Genomic DNA, 16,154 nt, shown 5'->3' on the forward strand with positions numbered 1-16,154 from the left:
AGCTAACAGGATCATATGGCCTACCTGTTGTCCGATGCAGCGGGGGTTGCAGGATCATATGGCCTACCTGTGGGCATATGCAGCGGAGGTTGCAGGATCACATGGCCTACCTGTGGGCCTATGCAGCGGAGCTAACAGGATCATATGGCCTACCTGTGGGCCGATGCAGCGGAGGTTGCAGGATCACATGGCCTACCTGTGTGCCTATGCAGCGGAGCTAACAGGATCATATGGCCTACCTGTGGGCCTATGCAGCGGAGGTTGCAGGATCATATGGCATACCTGTTGGCCGATGCAGCGGGGATTGCAGGATCATATGGCCTACCTGTTGGCCGATGCAGCGGGGATTGCAGGATCATATGGCCTACCTGTGGGCCTATGCAGCGGAGCTAACAGGATCATATAGCCTACCTGTGGGCCGATGCAGCGGAGGTTGCAGGATCATATGGCCTACCTGTGGGCCTATGCAGCGGAGCTAACAGGATCATATGCCCTACCTGTGGGCCGATGCAGCGGAGGTTGCAGGATCATATGGCCTACCTGTGGGCCGATGCAGCGGAGCTAACAGGATCATATGGCCTACCTGTGGGCCGATGCAGCGGAGGTTGCAGGATCATATGGCCTACCTGTGGGCCTATGCAGCGGAGGTTGCAGGATCATATGGCCTACCTGTTGGCCGATGCAGCGGGGGTTGCAGGATCATATGGCCTACCTGTGGGCCTATGCAGCGGGGATTGCAGGATCATATGGCCTACCTGTGGGCCTATGCAGCGGAGCTAACAGGATCATATAGCCTACCTGTGGGCCGATGCAGCGGAGGTTGCAGGATCATATGGCCTACCTGTGGGCCTATGCAGCGGAGCTAACAGGATCATATGCCCTACCTGTGGGCCGATGCAGCGGAGGTTGCAGGATCATATGGCCTACCTGTGGGCCGATGCAGCGGAGCTAACAGGATCATATGGCCTACCTGTGGGCCGATGCAGCGGAGGTTGCAGGATCATATGGCCTACCTGTGGGCCTATGCAGCGGAGGTTGCAGGATCATATGGCCTACCTGTTGGCCGATGCAGCGGGGGTTGCAGGATCATATGGCCTACCTGTGGGCCTATGCAGCGGGGGTTGCAGGATCATATGGCCTACCTGTGGGCCGATGCAGCGGAGGTTGCAGGATCATATGGCCTACCTGTTGGCCGATGCAGCGGGGGTTGCAGGATCATATGGCCTACCTGTTGGCCGATGCAGCGGAGGTTGCAGGATCATATGGCCTACCTGTTGGCCGATGCAGCGGGGGTTGCAGGATCATATGGCCTACCTGTTGGCCGATGCAGCGGGGGTTGCAGGATCATATGGCATACCTGTGGGCCTATGCAGCGGAGCTAACAGGATCATATAGCCTACCTGTGGGCCGATGCAGCGGAGGTTGCAGGATCATATGGCCTACCTGTGGGCCTATGCAGCGGAGCTAACAGGATCATATAGCCTACCTGTGGGCCGATGCAGCGGAGGTTGCAGGATCATATGGCCTACCTGTGGGCCGATGCAGCGGGGGTTGCAGGATCATATGGCCTACCTGTGGGCCTATGCAGCGGAGCTAACAGGATCATATAGCCTACCTCTGGGCCGATGCAGCGGAGCTAACAGGATCATATGGCCTACCTGTGGGCCGATGCAGCGGAGGTTGCAGGATCATATGGCCTACATGTGGGCCTATGCAGCGGAGCTAACAGGATCATATAACCTACCTGTGGGCCGATGCAGCGGAGGTTGCAGGATCATATGGCCTACCTGTGGGCCTATGCAGCGGAGCTAACAGGATCATATGGCCTACCTGTGGGCCGATGCAGCGGAGGTTGCAGGATCATATGGCCTACCTGTTGGCCTATGCAGCGGAGCTAGCAGGATCATATAACCTACCTGTGGGCCGATGCAGCGGGGGTTGCAGGATCATATGGCCTACCTGTGGGCCGATGCAGCGGGGGTTGCAGGATCATATGGCCTACCTGTGGGCCTATGCAGCGGAGCTAACAGGATCATATAGCCTACCTGTGGGCCGATGCAGCGGAGGTTGCAGGATCATATGGCCTACCTGTGGGCCTATGCAGCGGAGCTAACAGGATCATATGGCCTACCTGTGGGCCGATGCAGTGGGGGTTGCAGGATCATATGGCCTACCTGTGGGCCTATGCAGCGGAGCTAACAGGATCATATGGCCTACCTGTTGTCCGATGCAGCGGGGGTTGCAGGATCATATGGCCTACCTGTGGGCCTATGCAGCGGAGGTTGCAGGATCACATGGCCTACCTGTGGGCCTATGCAGCGGCGCTAACAGGATCATATGGCCTACCTGTGGGCCGATGCAGCGGAGGTTGCAGGATCACATGGCCTACCTGTGGGCCTATGCAGCGGAGCTAACAGGATCATATGGCCTACCTGTGGGCCTATGCAGCGGAGGTTGCAGGATCATATGGCCTACCTGTGGGCCGATGCAGCGGAGCTAACAGGATCATATGGCCTACCTGTGGGCCGATGCAGCGGAGGTTGCAGGATCATATGGCCTACCTGTGGGCCGATGCAGCGGAGCTAACAGGATCATATGGCCTACCTGTGGGCCGATGCAGCGGAGGTTGCAGGATCATATGGCCTACCTGTGGGCCGATGCAGCGGAGCTAACAGGATCATATGGCCTACCTGTGGGCCGATGCAGCGGAGGTTGCAGGATCATATGGCCTACCTGTGGGCCTATGCAGCGGAGGTTGCAGGATCATATAACCTACCTGTGGGCCTATGCAGCGGGGGTTGCAGGATCATATGGCCTACCTGTGGGCCGATGCAGCGGAGCTAACAGGATCATATGGCCTACCTGTGGGCCTATGCAGCGGAGCTAGCAGGATCATATGGCCTACCTGTGGGCCTATGCAGCGGAGGTTGCAGGATCATATGGCCTACCTGTGGGCCGATGCAGCGGAGGTTGCAGGATCATATGGCCTACCTGTGGGCCTATGCAGCGGAGCTAGCAGGATCATATGGCCTACCTGTGGGCCTATGCAGCGGAGCTAGCAGGACCATATGGCCTACCTGTGGGCCGATGCAGCGGAGGTTGCAGGATCATATGGCCTACCTGTGGGCCTATGCAGCGGAGCTAGCAGGATCATATGGCCTACCTGTGGGCCGATGCAGCGGAGGTTGCAGGATCATATGGCCTACCTGTGGGCCTATGCAGCGGAGCTAGCAGGATCATATGGCCTACCTGTGGGCCGATGCAGCGGAGGTTGCAGGATCATATGACCTACCTGTGGGCCTATGCAGCGGAGCTAGCAGGATCATATGGCCTACCTGTGGGCCTATGCAGCGGAGCTAGCAGGATCATATGGCCTACCTGTGGGCCGATGCAGCGGAGGTTGCAGGACCATATGGCCTACCTGTGGGCCGATGCAGCGGAGGTTGCAGGATCATATGGCCTACCTGTGGGCCGATGCAGCGGAGGTTGCAGGATCATATGGCCTACCTGTGGGCCTATGCAGCGGAGCTAGCAGGATCATATGGCCTACCTGTGGGCCTATGCAGCGGGGGTTGCAGGATCATATGGCCTACCTGTGGGCCGATGCAGCGGAGCTAACAGGATCATATGGCCTACCTGTGGGCCGATGCAGCGGAGGTTGCAGGATCATATGGCCTACCTGTGGGCCGATGCAGCGGAGCTAACAGGATCATATGGCCTACCTGTGGGCCGATGCAGCGGAGGTTGCAGGATCATATGGCCTACCTGTGGGCCGATGCAGCGGAGCTAACAGGATCATATGGCCTACCTGTGGGCCGATGCAGCGGAGGTTGCAGGATCATATGGCATACCTGTGGGCCTATGCAGCGGAGGTTGCAGGATCATATAACCTACCTGTGGGCCTATGCAGCGGGGGTTGCAGGATCATATGGCCTACCTGTGGGCCGATGCAGCGGAGCTAACAGGATCATATGGCCTACCTGTGGGCCTATGCAGCGGAGCTAGCAGGATCATATGGCCTACCTGTGGGCCTATGCAGCGGAGGTTGCAGGATCATATGGCCTACCTGTGGGCCGATGCAGCGGAGGTTGCAGGATCATATGGCCTACCTGTGGGCCTATGCAGCGGAGCTAGCAGGATCATATGGCCTACCTGTGGGCCTATGCAGCGGAGCTAGCAGGACCATATGGCCTACCTGTGGGCCGATGCAGCGGAGGTTGCAGGATCATATGGCCTACCTGTCGGCCTATGCAGCGGAGCTAGCAGGATCATATGGCCTACCTGTGGGCCGATGCAGCGGAGGTTGCAGGATCATATGGCCTACCTGTGGGCCTATGCAGCGGAGCTAGCAGGATCATATGGCCTACCTGTGGGCCGATGCAGCGGAGGTTGCAGGATCATATGGCCTACCTGTGGGCCTATGCAGCGGAGCTAGCAGGATCATATGGCCTACCTGTGGGCCTATGCAGCGGAGCTAGCAGGATCATATGGCCTACCTGTGGGCCGATGCAGCGGAGGTTGCAGGACCATATGGCCTACCTGTGGGCCGATGCAGCGGAGGTTGCAGGATCATATGGCCTACCTGTGGGCCGATGCAGCGGAGGTTGCAGGATCATATGGCCTACCTGTGGGCCTATGCAGCGGAGCTAGCAGGATCATATGGCCTACCTGTGGGCCGATGCAGCGGAGCTAGCAGGATCATATAGCCTACCTGTGGGCCGATGCAGCGGGGGTTGTAGGATCATATGGCCTACCTGTGGGCCGATGCAGCGGAGGTTGCAGGATCATATGGCCTACCTGTGGGCCTATGCAGCGGGGGTTGCAGGATCATATGGCCTACCTGTGGGCCTATGCAGCGGGGGTTGCAGGATCATATGGCCTACCTGTGGGCCTATGCAGCGGAGCTAACAGGATCATATGGCCTACCTGTGGGCCTATGCAGCGGAGGTTGCAGGATCATATGGCCTACCTGTGGGCCTATGCAGCGGAGCTAACAGGATCATATGGCCTACCTGTGGGCCTATGCAGCGGGAGTTGCAGGATCATATGGCCTACCTGTGGGCCGATGCAGCGGAGCTAGCAGGATCATATGGCCTACCTGTGGGCCTATGCAACGGAGCTAACAGGATCATATAGCCTACCTGTGGGCCTATGCAGCGGGGGTTGCAGGATCATATGGCCTACCTGTGGGCCTATGCAACGGAGCTAACAGGATCATATAGCCTACCTGTGGGCCGATGCAGCGGGGGTTGCAGTTTTCTTCCTCACAAATAATATAATGTGTTCGCCAGTTTGTTACCACTTCATCCCATAAGTATTGAAGGTTGTTCGATGTTACAGCCATCTTTAGACATATAGCCAGTACCACCACTGAAGTATATCATTCTAACTCACCTAAACTCGGTCTATCTGAAATATGAAAAGGATCAATGAAATCAGAAGCGGCCCCTGAACATGCATGCACCAGTTTTCGTACAAAAGTTGGCATTTATAAAAAACTAACTTGACATGAGAATGTGCTTATCCTCCCGCAAATTTTAGACCATGTGAACGCACAGTTTCTAGTGGTTGAAGTATTGCATTGCAAAAAGGCAAAAAAAGTGTAATTGTGGAATATATGATGACACTCTTATTCATAACAAAAGAACAGGTAGGCCAAGCTGAATTACAAGATTCAAATCGATTTGCTTTTCTCAATAATGACAAATGATTATCTTTGCATTCTAAAATAATTTGAAATATCCATATATTTCCTACTATTTATTTCATTTCCATGATCATTGCAGGTTAAATTCCTCACCTTTTCGGACTGTGATGGTTTCATACGCTACTCGCAAAATAGCCTATAGGCCTACAACAGGTTAGGATAGGTTACCATTCATCCCACTACACAGTAGTAAATAGATAGCCTATAGGCCTACCTACAACACGTTAGGATAGGTTACCATTCATCCCACTTCACAGTAGTAAATAGATAACCTATCCTAAGCTGTAGGTTATCTATTTACTACTGTGAAGTGGGATGAATGTTAACCTATCCTGTCTTGTTGTAGGCCTATAAATGAGGCCCCAGGTAGACCTGCTTTCCCGACAGAGGTCATTGCGGTGTGGTCGTCATTGTTCATGCTGCGGTTGGGAGCGGGAGGTCAGATCAGAAGATTTTGAGATGAAAATGTTTTAGTTGTCCTGAAGATTATTTGGAAACAGTAATCTTTCTGCTTTGTATGCATTAGCCTACCTATTGTATTAAAAACACATTTTTCACTGCTTCAAGTTAAGTAGCCTACCTCTCCTCTCTTAGTTGGGCGTGTGCCATCAAGTACACCTAGTTTATGTGTGGTCTCAATGAAATAAAGTAGGCTGGCTATGCATGGGCGGAGAAGCACGAGGCAGTTATCTTTCCAAAGAACTGGACCTCCTAAATATGAGTAGGCTATAGTTTTCTACATTGCCTAGAAATACATATTTAGAATCCATACTTATTTACCACCTCACTGTTCACGGAATGATTACAATGTTTTCTGGCAATGTTCTCTCCCGGTCATATTCTCCACTATTCACATACCTCGTCTTTCTGTTGAAGACGGTCATGTTTCCTGACAGTGTTTCCTGACTGTGTCTCCCACTGCAGGCAGGTGCTGGTAGTGCTATCCCAGTTGGAGGGCAACGCAGGCTTCTCCATCACCCACCGGCTGGCCCACCGCAAGGCCGCTCAGGCCTCCCTAGGGGACTGGACCCCCACCAAGGCCATGCACAGCCCCCAGCTCACCCCCGACATTGACGGGCTGCACCGGCCACGGCCCCTATGACCACGGCCCCCCCCTCTCACACACACATACACAAGCTAATGACACACGCGTACGTGAACACGTATGTGCGGAAAGAGGGGGCTGTATCAAGCTGGAATACACACAAAACATTTGGAGAGAGGGGGTAATTGTGGAGGCATGCGTGGGGAGGATGACTGGACAGAGTACATGTGGTTTTCCTCCTCCACCTTTTCCTCTAATTCCTCGATCCCTGAAGGATGAGGACTCAATCCTGCCAAACGCACCTGGATCCAGTTGGGAATTAGGAGAAGAGGGTGGATTGATGTGCCATTTTGAATGTGGTGGGGGATGAGGGACACCTCCCAGGTTAAATCAGCATTTCTGGGTGACTAGAGGGGTCCTGAGCCTGAGATCCTTCAACCTCCAACAAACAATGAAGAATTATATATCTAGCCTTGTCAACTACAACGCTGTACTGTATGTCTGACTATGGACCAGTTACAACTGAAGTTGGAGGTTAACATACACCTTAGCCAAATACATTTAAACTCAGTTTTTCAGAATTTCTGACATTTAATCCTAGTAAAAATTCCCTGTCTTAGGTCAGTTAGGATCACCACTTTATTTTAAGAATGTGAAATGTCAGAATGATAGTAGAGAGAATGATTTATTTCAGCTTTTATTTCAAATTCCCAGTGGGTCAGAAGTTTACATACACTCCATTAGTATTTGGTAGCATTGCCTTTAAATTGTTTAACTTGGGTCAAATGTTTTGTGTAGCGTTCCACAAGCTTCCCATAATAAGTGCACCAGTCCGTCCTGCAGCAAAGCACCCCCACAACATGATGCTGCAACCCCCTTGCTTCACACGTTTGGGATGGTGTTCTTCGGCTTGCAAGCCTCCCCCTTTTTCCTCCAAACATAACGATGGTCATAAAAATATTTTTGTTTCATCAGACCAGAGGACATTTTTCCTAAAAGTTGCAAACCTTAGTGTGGCTTTTTTATGGCGGTTTTGGAGCAGTGGCTCCTTCTTTGCTGAGCGGCCTTTCAGGTTATGTCGATATAGGACTCATTTTACTGTGGATATAGATACTTTTGTACCTGTTTCCTCCAGCATCTTCATAAGGTCCTTTGCTGTTGTTCAGGAATTGATTTGCCCTTTTCGCACCAAAGTACGTTCATCTCTAGGAGACAGAACGCGTCTCCTTCCTGAGCGGTATGACGGCTGCGTGGTCCCATAGTGTTTATACTTGCATACTATTGTTGAACATTGGTACCTTCAGGCATTTGGAAATTGCTCGCAAGGATGAACCGGACTTGTGGAGATCTACAAAAACATTTCAGAGGTCTTGGCTGATGTCTTTTGATTTTCCCATGATGTCAAGCAAAGAGGCACTGAGTTTGAAGGTAGGCCTTGAAATACATCAACAGGTACACTTCCAAACTCAAATGAGACTCAAATGATATCAATTAGCCTATCAGAAGCTTCTAAAGCCACTACAATTTTCTGGAATTTTCTAAGCTTTTTAAAGGCACAGTCAACTTAGTGTATGTAAACTTCTGACCCACTGGAATTGTGATACAGTGAATTATAAGTGAAATAATCTGTCTGTTAACAATTGATGGAAAAATTGCTTGTGTCATGCACAAAGTAGGTGTCCTAACCGACTTGCCAAAACTATAGTTTGTTAACAAGAGTGTTTGTGGAGTGGTTGAAAAACAAGTTTTAATGACTCCAACCTAAGTGTATGTATACTTCTGACTTCAACTGTATATTACACAGACAGATGCCAGAACTGCGCCTGTTCCTTCCCTAACCCCCCAACAGATGTCAACGAATGCCCAGGAACCCCACATCTCAAGGGTTAAAGGTCATTCAGAGGTCAGGGTGGAGTGCTGTAACTACTGAGCCACCTTGGGGCTGTTCCCCCACTGAGCCAATCCACTACGTGACCTGACCACCTGAAACCCACTGTTCTTGGTCTATGGACCCAACTCACCTTACTCAAGGTAGAAGTTGCCTTGAGCTGTTCTAGGATCAGCTTCCCCTCCTTATAGCCTAACCTTTACCATTGGCGGAAGAACTGCAAAAATATACCTTAGATCAACCTCTCGGCCTAGTGGAAACTTTGTCCTACACCCAATGAGCTCTGCTGTGTGAGGTTTGGTTTGGTTTGGTTTGGGTTGGAGGGAGGGAGGGAGGGAGGGAGGGAGGTAGAGGGTTAGGTGCTCTCTCCCCCAGGCTCCTGTCCTGCCTCCTTCACCCTGCACCTGTGGAGCTGACAGCTATCAACAGGATGGGGAGGGGGGTACAATTATGATCCTCTATTCTACACTCTGGGACTACGTGAGCCAAGCCCGACTACCAATTTTACCACAATCACTTACTATTTTTAGAAGCCATGTTGTCGTTGCCAGTCTAATTTTTATTTTTGCCAGCATTCTTTGGTCTGTATTTTGTATGTGTGCTTGAATCGTTTAACAAGCCATCTAGTGTCCCATCTCTCTGTTTCTTGTCTGTCTCTCTGTCTGTCTGACAGTCATCTGTCCCTCCCCAGTTTCTCTGCTGTTGAAATGCTGTGTTATTATTCCTCAAACGCAAGGCAACTCCTATCCACTTCATATAAAAGCTGGACTTTGATTTGACATGTTACAGAATCATTGGGTTTCACATACAGTTTTCCACATACAGTTAGTTGTACAGTACATATAGCATAGCTGGAATCTTCAAGTTGTTGGACCTCGCTATTTTAACTCGACATACTGTCGTTCGTTATCCATGCTATCCGTCGCTCCGGATGAGGCGACAGGTTTGGGACGGTAGCTGCGTTTCATCCATAGCTGTTAGTTTTGGGTACGGGGGAAGAGAGGTAGAGAAAGAGCCGTATGGTACAGATCAGCAAATTGAGTCTATCTGGGTGTCGCGAAAAAGAGGAAATGTAACCTCTATTTTCTCTCTTTCTTCCTTGTCTTACTTTCTCCCTCAGTTAAGCAGTCAATGTCGAAGGAGGCAAGATCATTTTTCCAATCTCCTGCTCTGTCTCCCTGAGGTTGATTTGACTTTGCACATTCAGTCAGCCTGCTCACTATTTGGTACATGTATATCAAGGCTTGCTCCAGCATTAACATCAACTCTTCAGGTACACAAAGTTAAAGTCCTGTTGGGAAAATACAACTGTGGAGATCATTGTCATATTAAAGTCTCCATTGTAGGTCTTCCTGAATTGTTAGTAGTCTCCAGTTTAAGGAGAAGACATACTAACATACATACATCATTATTAGGCATCAGATGGAAGAAAATGTCCTGGAACGGAGAGGGACTACCTGGACTTGTCCAATAAGGAATGATAATTTCAGTTTTTCATTGCCTGTTCTAATGAACAGGATCTTGAAGAGGAAGTGAGTTTGTTTTAGCGTCGTTGGAGGAGTTGTTTGAGCATTCAGTTAGGTTGGTGCGTCAACCTCCGAAAACAGAGCATCTGCACTGCTGTCCCTAAGGGACGCCCCAACACATTAGAGAACAAATGTAGCTTTTTAATAACAAATCAGATGTTTTATTGGACATGCACACACACACACACACACAGACGCAAGCACTCTCTCTCTCTCTCACACACACATACACTGAAGAGGCCCCTGCAATATGGTGATGCAATGGTAGAATGTAGTGCTCCGGCAATCTTGGTGCGCTGTGTGCCATAATGCACAGGGAGCCATGAGACTATGTGAAGTCACAACTATTATTCATGTTTTACGCCGTAGTCGTCAGACTTCTAGCCTGTTTGACACTGTACAGTGATCAGTCTGGTTTAACCAGGCTATCAGACTTCTAGCCTGTTTGACACTGTACAGTGATCAGTCTGGTTTAACCAGGCTATCAGACTTCTAGCCTGTTTGACACTGTACAGTGTTCAGTCTGGTTTAACCAGGCTATCAGACTTCTAGCCTGTTTGACAGTGTTCAGTCTGGTTTAACCAGGCTATCAGACTTCTAGCCTGTTTGATACTGTACAGTGATCAGTCTGGTTTAACCAGGCTATCAGACTTCTAGCCTGTTTGATACTGTACAGTGATCAGTCTGGTTTAACCAGGCTATCAGACTTCTAGCCTGTTTGACACTGTACAGTGTTCAGTCTGGTTTAACCAGGCTATCAGACCTCTAGCCTGTTTGACACTGTACAGTGTTCAGTCTGGTTTAACCAGGCTATCAGACTTCTAGCCTGTTTGACACTGTACAGTGTTCAGTCTGGTTTAACCAGGCTATCAGACTTCTAGCCTGTTTGACACTGTACAGTGTTCAGTCTGGTTTAACCAGGCTATCAGACCTCTAGCCTGTTTGACACTGTACAGTGTTCAGTCTGGTTTAACCAGGCTATCAGACCTCTAGCCTGTTTGACACTGTACAGTGTTCAGTCTGGTTTAACCAGGCTATCAGACTTCTAGCCTGTTTGACACTGTACAGTGATCAGTCTGGTTTAACCAGGCTATCAGACTTCTAGCCTGTTTGACACTGTAAAGTGTTCAGTCTGGTTTAACCAGGCTATCAGACTTCTAGCCTGTTTGACACTGTACAGTGATCAGTCTGGTTTAACCAGGCTATCAGACTTCACAACACAAATCCCAATTTTGAAGCTGAAACAATTCACTTGTTCCTTCTCCTGCCAGAGGTTGAAGGAGAGAAATTCTTAAACACGGGGGGGGGGGGTGTAATGATTTCTATAAACTTTGCATGTGTTCTAATGTAGTGTCCCAGGAAATAATGGAATAAGATCTTGAGCTGACCAAGTCTGCACGATGACTTAATAATATGGCTTTTTGACACCAGTCATGGCAAGTAAATAGCCGGACAATGTCATCATGATACATGCAGTCTCGTGCAATAAAACTACTTCTAACTTGTTGCATAGCCAACTAGTTGCCTAAATAGCATACCCATGACAGTGTCAGTACTTTAGGCATTATGACCATAATATAGTTCAAGTAGTCCACTGTTTTAGTCCAATTCTAACATGTACCAGAACACTTTCAGGATCATGTTGGTTCGCTCTCTGTGATTTCAGCCGTGTCGATTTCCATTCTCTGTGTTCATTTATTATAGTAAAAAAGGATTTGATCAAAGCACAAGAGAACCTGCTGTATCGCAAATGTAAAACGTGTCCAAGTAAGATGGGATACATACTGGACATGTATGAGTGTGTAATCTGTGGATATGATGAGTACAGCGATTGTGAACATCCATTGGTTGATAGGTGACAGAAAAATGAATGTTTTATATATTTTAGCCGAGCGGGACTGGCTTTTGTCAGACACTGAAACCTGCACTGAAAAATACCTGAAATCAAAAGGCACCTCAAATGTCAGTGTCATGAGGCTCTGTGACTTCACTTTGCATGTTGTGTGCTTACATGTTTTTGTTGTTGATAAATGTCTTTCTTGTTCATGTTCTCTCGCTGTCTCGCTATCTCTGTGTTGTTCCATTGGATCATTCACCTCGTGTTGAGTTGTGGTGGTAGTGACTCTTCCTTGCAGAAGGGGCCCTGGTGTTTTCTATAGACTATGGCCAGTGGTGTGGGACTATGTGGAAATCTCGACCCTTTGACTATTCACAGTCTCTGTCTATCTATCTGGTTCTTTCTTTGTAAACTGTACAGACTTCAAAGCTATAATCCACACAAACTGAACCAACCGTTTTGATCCAACATATTGCTGTAACAAGAAATGGAACTCTTCTTATTTGGGCAGGAATGTTATATACTGTATAGAGTATTTTATTGATTTTGAGGAGAAAATCTATATCTAAAAACAAAAAAAAGATGTTTGTTTTTCATCTCAGGTTCCGATGGGCCAAATAAATAAAAACTATTTTAAAAAAACTACAACTGTTAGTTTCTTAATATGTCCTCTACTTATGTATCAGCTTTCTCTTCTACCTACTCTACTGTTCAGTCAGAGAGTACAGGTTGTCAAAATGTCTGCATGCATTGTAAATGTGGCTGCAGTATGTTTATAGCGTACAACCACATGTCAATATTATTCTCTATTTTCACTGGCCACAGTTTGAAGATATGTGCACTTTGCTCTTCAGAATCAGCTACTCTTCTTCCTTTGTCCACCAGAAAGCACTTCAGCATGTGAGGCTGGGGTAGAGGAATGTGCCTTGATAACCATGAACATGAGGTCATATGTCACCCAGAACCCCTTCCCAAACCACTTAACCCCCTAACAACCCTCTTACCGTCTACCCCCTCCCAACCTCCGCCCCTGTTTATCACTGAACCTCAAAGCTCAGGCTTCAGCGCTTCGCCTTGCCCCCCAGCCCAGCTCGGAGGGGAATAGGTTTTCACGACCGGCCCCACTGTTTGGTGGTAGCGTTGCACAACCACCACCTAACCCGAGGAGCTGCCATTCACCCTCACCATCCCTCACTGTGGAGTCTCGAGTGAGGAAGAGACTAGAAAGAGACCAAGTGAAGAAGAAAAGACCACATTCCTCTGAAACAGACCTGATAAGGAATTGTACATTTTGGTTGGTTTACAAGTTTACAAGCATTGTTATAATTTGTCTACATAGTGGTTCAGTGCAGTAATGTGTTTAGTTATTTAGAATGGACAGCCTGTCTGTCGTGATTTTCGACTATGGTATCAACTTCGTGGTCAGAAACTCTTTGAGTTTGCTTTGCTCTCCTTGTGCCATGTAGATATGAAAAATATTAATATACTGTAGTTATTTCATTTTGGCTCAATTCAAGATAGGACCAGGGTTTTTTCAGGGTGGAAAAATCAATTTTTTCACCTGTTCCTGTGATTGTCTCCACCCCCTCCAGATGTTGCTTATTTTCCCCAGTGTATTTATTCCTGTGTTTCCTGTCTCTCTGTGCCAGTTCGTATGGTATGTTTCTAAGTCAACCAGCATTTTTTCCCATTCTACCTGCTTTTTGCATTCTCCTTTTTCTAGTCCTCCTGATTTTGACCCTTGCCTTTTTCTGGACTTTTTCTGTACCCGCCTGCCTGATCATTCTGCCTTCCTTGACCACCAGCCACTCTGTACCTCCTGGACTCTGATCTGGTTTTGACCTTTTTGCCTGTCCACGACCATTCTCTTACCTACCCCTTTGGATTAATAAACATTGTTTCGCCTTGTGCCTTGATAATTATAAATTAATTATGCAATGCATTTTTTTGCCTTGCACATATGCCTTATTCTGCACTGTTTCACACTTCTTTGAAACTGTATGTGAAGTTCCAGTAATTAACTTCTGTACCTCTACGTCATCTTGGATCAGATCCAAGATGGCGTAGCAGTGCAGACGTGGTTTGTTCGTCCTCTTGTGTACTTTTGTATTTTTCGTCTTTTTTTGTATATATTTCAATTTTATTTTCAATCTCTTTTCCATTTTAATTCAATTATAGCTTCCGGTAACCCGCCTCACCCAATGTGATACGGGACCGCTATTATTTTTAATTTTTAGACCTTATAGCAAGAACCACCATTAGCTAGCTACAAGCTATTTAGTCATTGTTAGCCACTGCTAGCGGTCTTTACTTTCTGCACAGATACCAGACCTTTTTTTTTAGCCTGAATAATACTCGCCAGCCAACCAGTATCTGACTTTCTCTCCACTACAACGCCGGATTCCTGCCGTAATCCCTGGACCATTACTCCTGATCTTCACAGCTAGCTAGCACCCACCGAGTTACCCAGTACCGAAGCTATCCCCGAGGCCCACCTCCCGGCCTACTCAGTTCACCCGGACTCCACCCAAACACGGCTAGAACCCACTACTCCACCTGAACCTTGCCGTAAGCTCTGGACCTTGGCACCGGATCACCGCTGCTACCGAGTGGCTATAGTGGCTTACGCCTTTGGCCCGAAGCTAGCACCAGTTAGCCGTGAGCCGGGCGCATCTCCCGGCTAGCAAACTAAATTACTACAACTACAATACCTCTTTCGCCATCTGGCTTGGATCCTTTGTCGACACTGCGCCCCGCCGTACCGACAAATACTTAATCCGCTGTGCCTTCATCCTCCGGCGATAGTCGGAGCAGACGCTTCTACTAGCCCCGGGCTACGAACTTTAATCGCCGTGTCGCCCACGTGCTAGCGTAGTAGTGACTACTCCGCGGCTTCTCTGTTCCATCTATTGCTTCCCCCTGGACCCTATGATCACTTGGCTACATAGCTGATGCCTGCTGGACTGTCCATTAATTACAGTACTCCATTCTGTTTATATTTTGTTCATCTGTCAGCCCCAGCCGTGAACTCAGGCTCTTGTGTGTAGTTAACCGACCCTCTCTGCCCATTCATCGCCATTTTACCTATTGTTGTTTTAGCTGATTAGCTGTTGTTGTCTCACCCGTTGTTGTCTTAGCTAGCTCTCCGAATCAACAGCTGTGATTACTTTATGCCTCGCTGTATGTCTCTCTCAAATGTCAATATGCCTTCTATACTGTTGTTTAGGTTAGTTATCATTGTTTTAGCTTACAATGGAGCCCCTAGTTCCACTCATCATACCTCTGATACCTCCTTTGTCCCACCTCCCACACATGCGGTGGGTGACCTCACCCATTATAACCAGCATGTCCAGAGATACAACCTCTCTTATCATCACTCAGTGTCACACCCTGACCATAGTTTGCTTTGTGTGTTTTTATGTTTTGGTTGGTCAGGGTGTGATCTGAGTGGGCATTCTATGTTGGATGTCTTGTTTGTCTATTTCTATGTCTCGCCTGATATGGTTCTCAATCAGAGGCAGGTGTTAGTCATTGTCTCTGATTGGGAACCATATTTAGGTAGCCTGGGTTTCACTGTGTGTTTGTGGGTGATTGTTCCTGTCTCTATGTTTGCACCAGATAGGACTGTTTAGGTTTTCACTTTTCTTGTTTTGTTTAGTCTGTTCATGTATAGTCGTCTTTATTAAAAACATGAATAACCACCACGCCGCATTTTGGTCCGCCTCTCCTTCACCACAGGAAAACCCTTACACTCAGTGCCTGGGCTTACCTCCGCTGTATCCGCACCCCACCATACCCCTGTCTGCACATTATGCCCTGAATCTATTCTACCACGCCCATAAATCTGCTCCTTTTATTCTTTGTCCCCAACGCTCTAGGCGACCAGTTTTGATAGCCTTTGGTTTCATGCATGTCAACATCAGAAGCCTCCTCCCTAAGTTTGTTTTGCTCACTGCTTTAGCACACTCCGCCAACCCTGATGTCCTTGCCGTGTCTGAATCCTGGCTTAGGAAGGCCAAAAGACCAACATTTCTGAGATCTCCATACCCAACTACAACATTTTCCATCAAGATACAAAGGTGGAGGAGTTGCAATCTACTGCAGAGAGCCTGCAAAGTTCTGTCATACTTTCCAGGTCTATACCCAAACAG

The 16,154-nt window shown here is 48.4% G+C and overlaps 1 protein-coding gene across 2 annotated transcripts in view; it reads left to right on the forward strand.

Annotated features, from left to right (window-relative positions):
* Nucleotides 1-12,645, forward strand: part of LOC110498718 (calpain-15) — a 109,547-nt gene extending 96,902 nt beyond the window's left edge. For both annotated transcript variants that reach the window (XM_036955590.2, XM_036955589.2), the window contains exon 12: nt 6,632-12,645. In XM_036955590.2, coding sequence (XP_036811485.2) covers nt 6,632-6,809 — 178 coding nt within the window. In that variant the 3' untranslated portion in view covers nt 6,810-12,645. The remainder of the gene's footprint in view (nt 1-6,631) is intronic.
* The last annotated feature ends 3,509 nt before the right edge of the window (nt 12,646-16,154 follow it).

Source organism: Oncorhynchus mykiss, chromosome 20 (assembly GCF_057628025.1).
Source record: "Oncorhynchus mykiss isolate SJ-2025 chromosome 20, ASM5762802v1, whole genome shotgun sequence".
Lineage (NCBI taxonomy): Eukaryota > Metazoa > Chordata > Actinopteri > Salmoniformes > Salmonidae > Oncorhynchus > Oncorhynchus mykiss.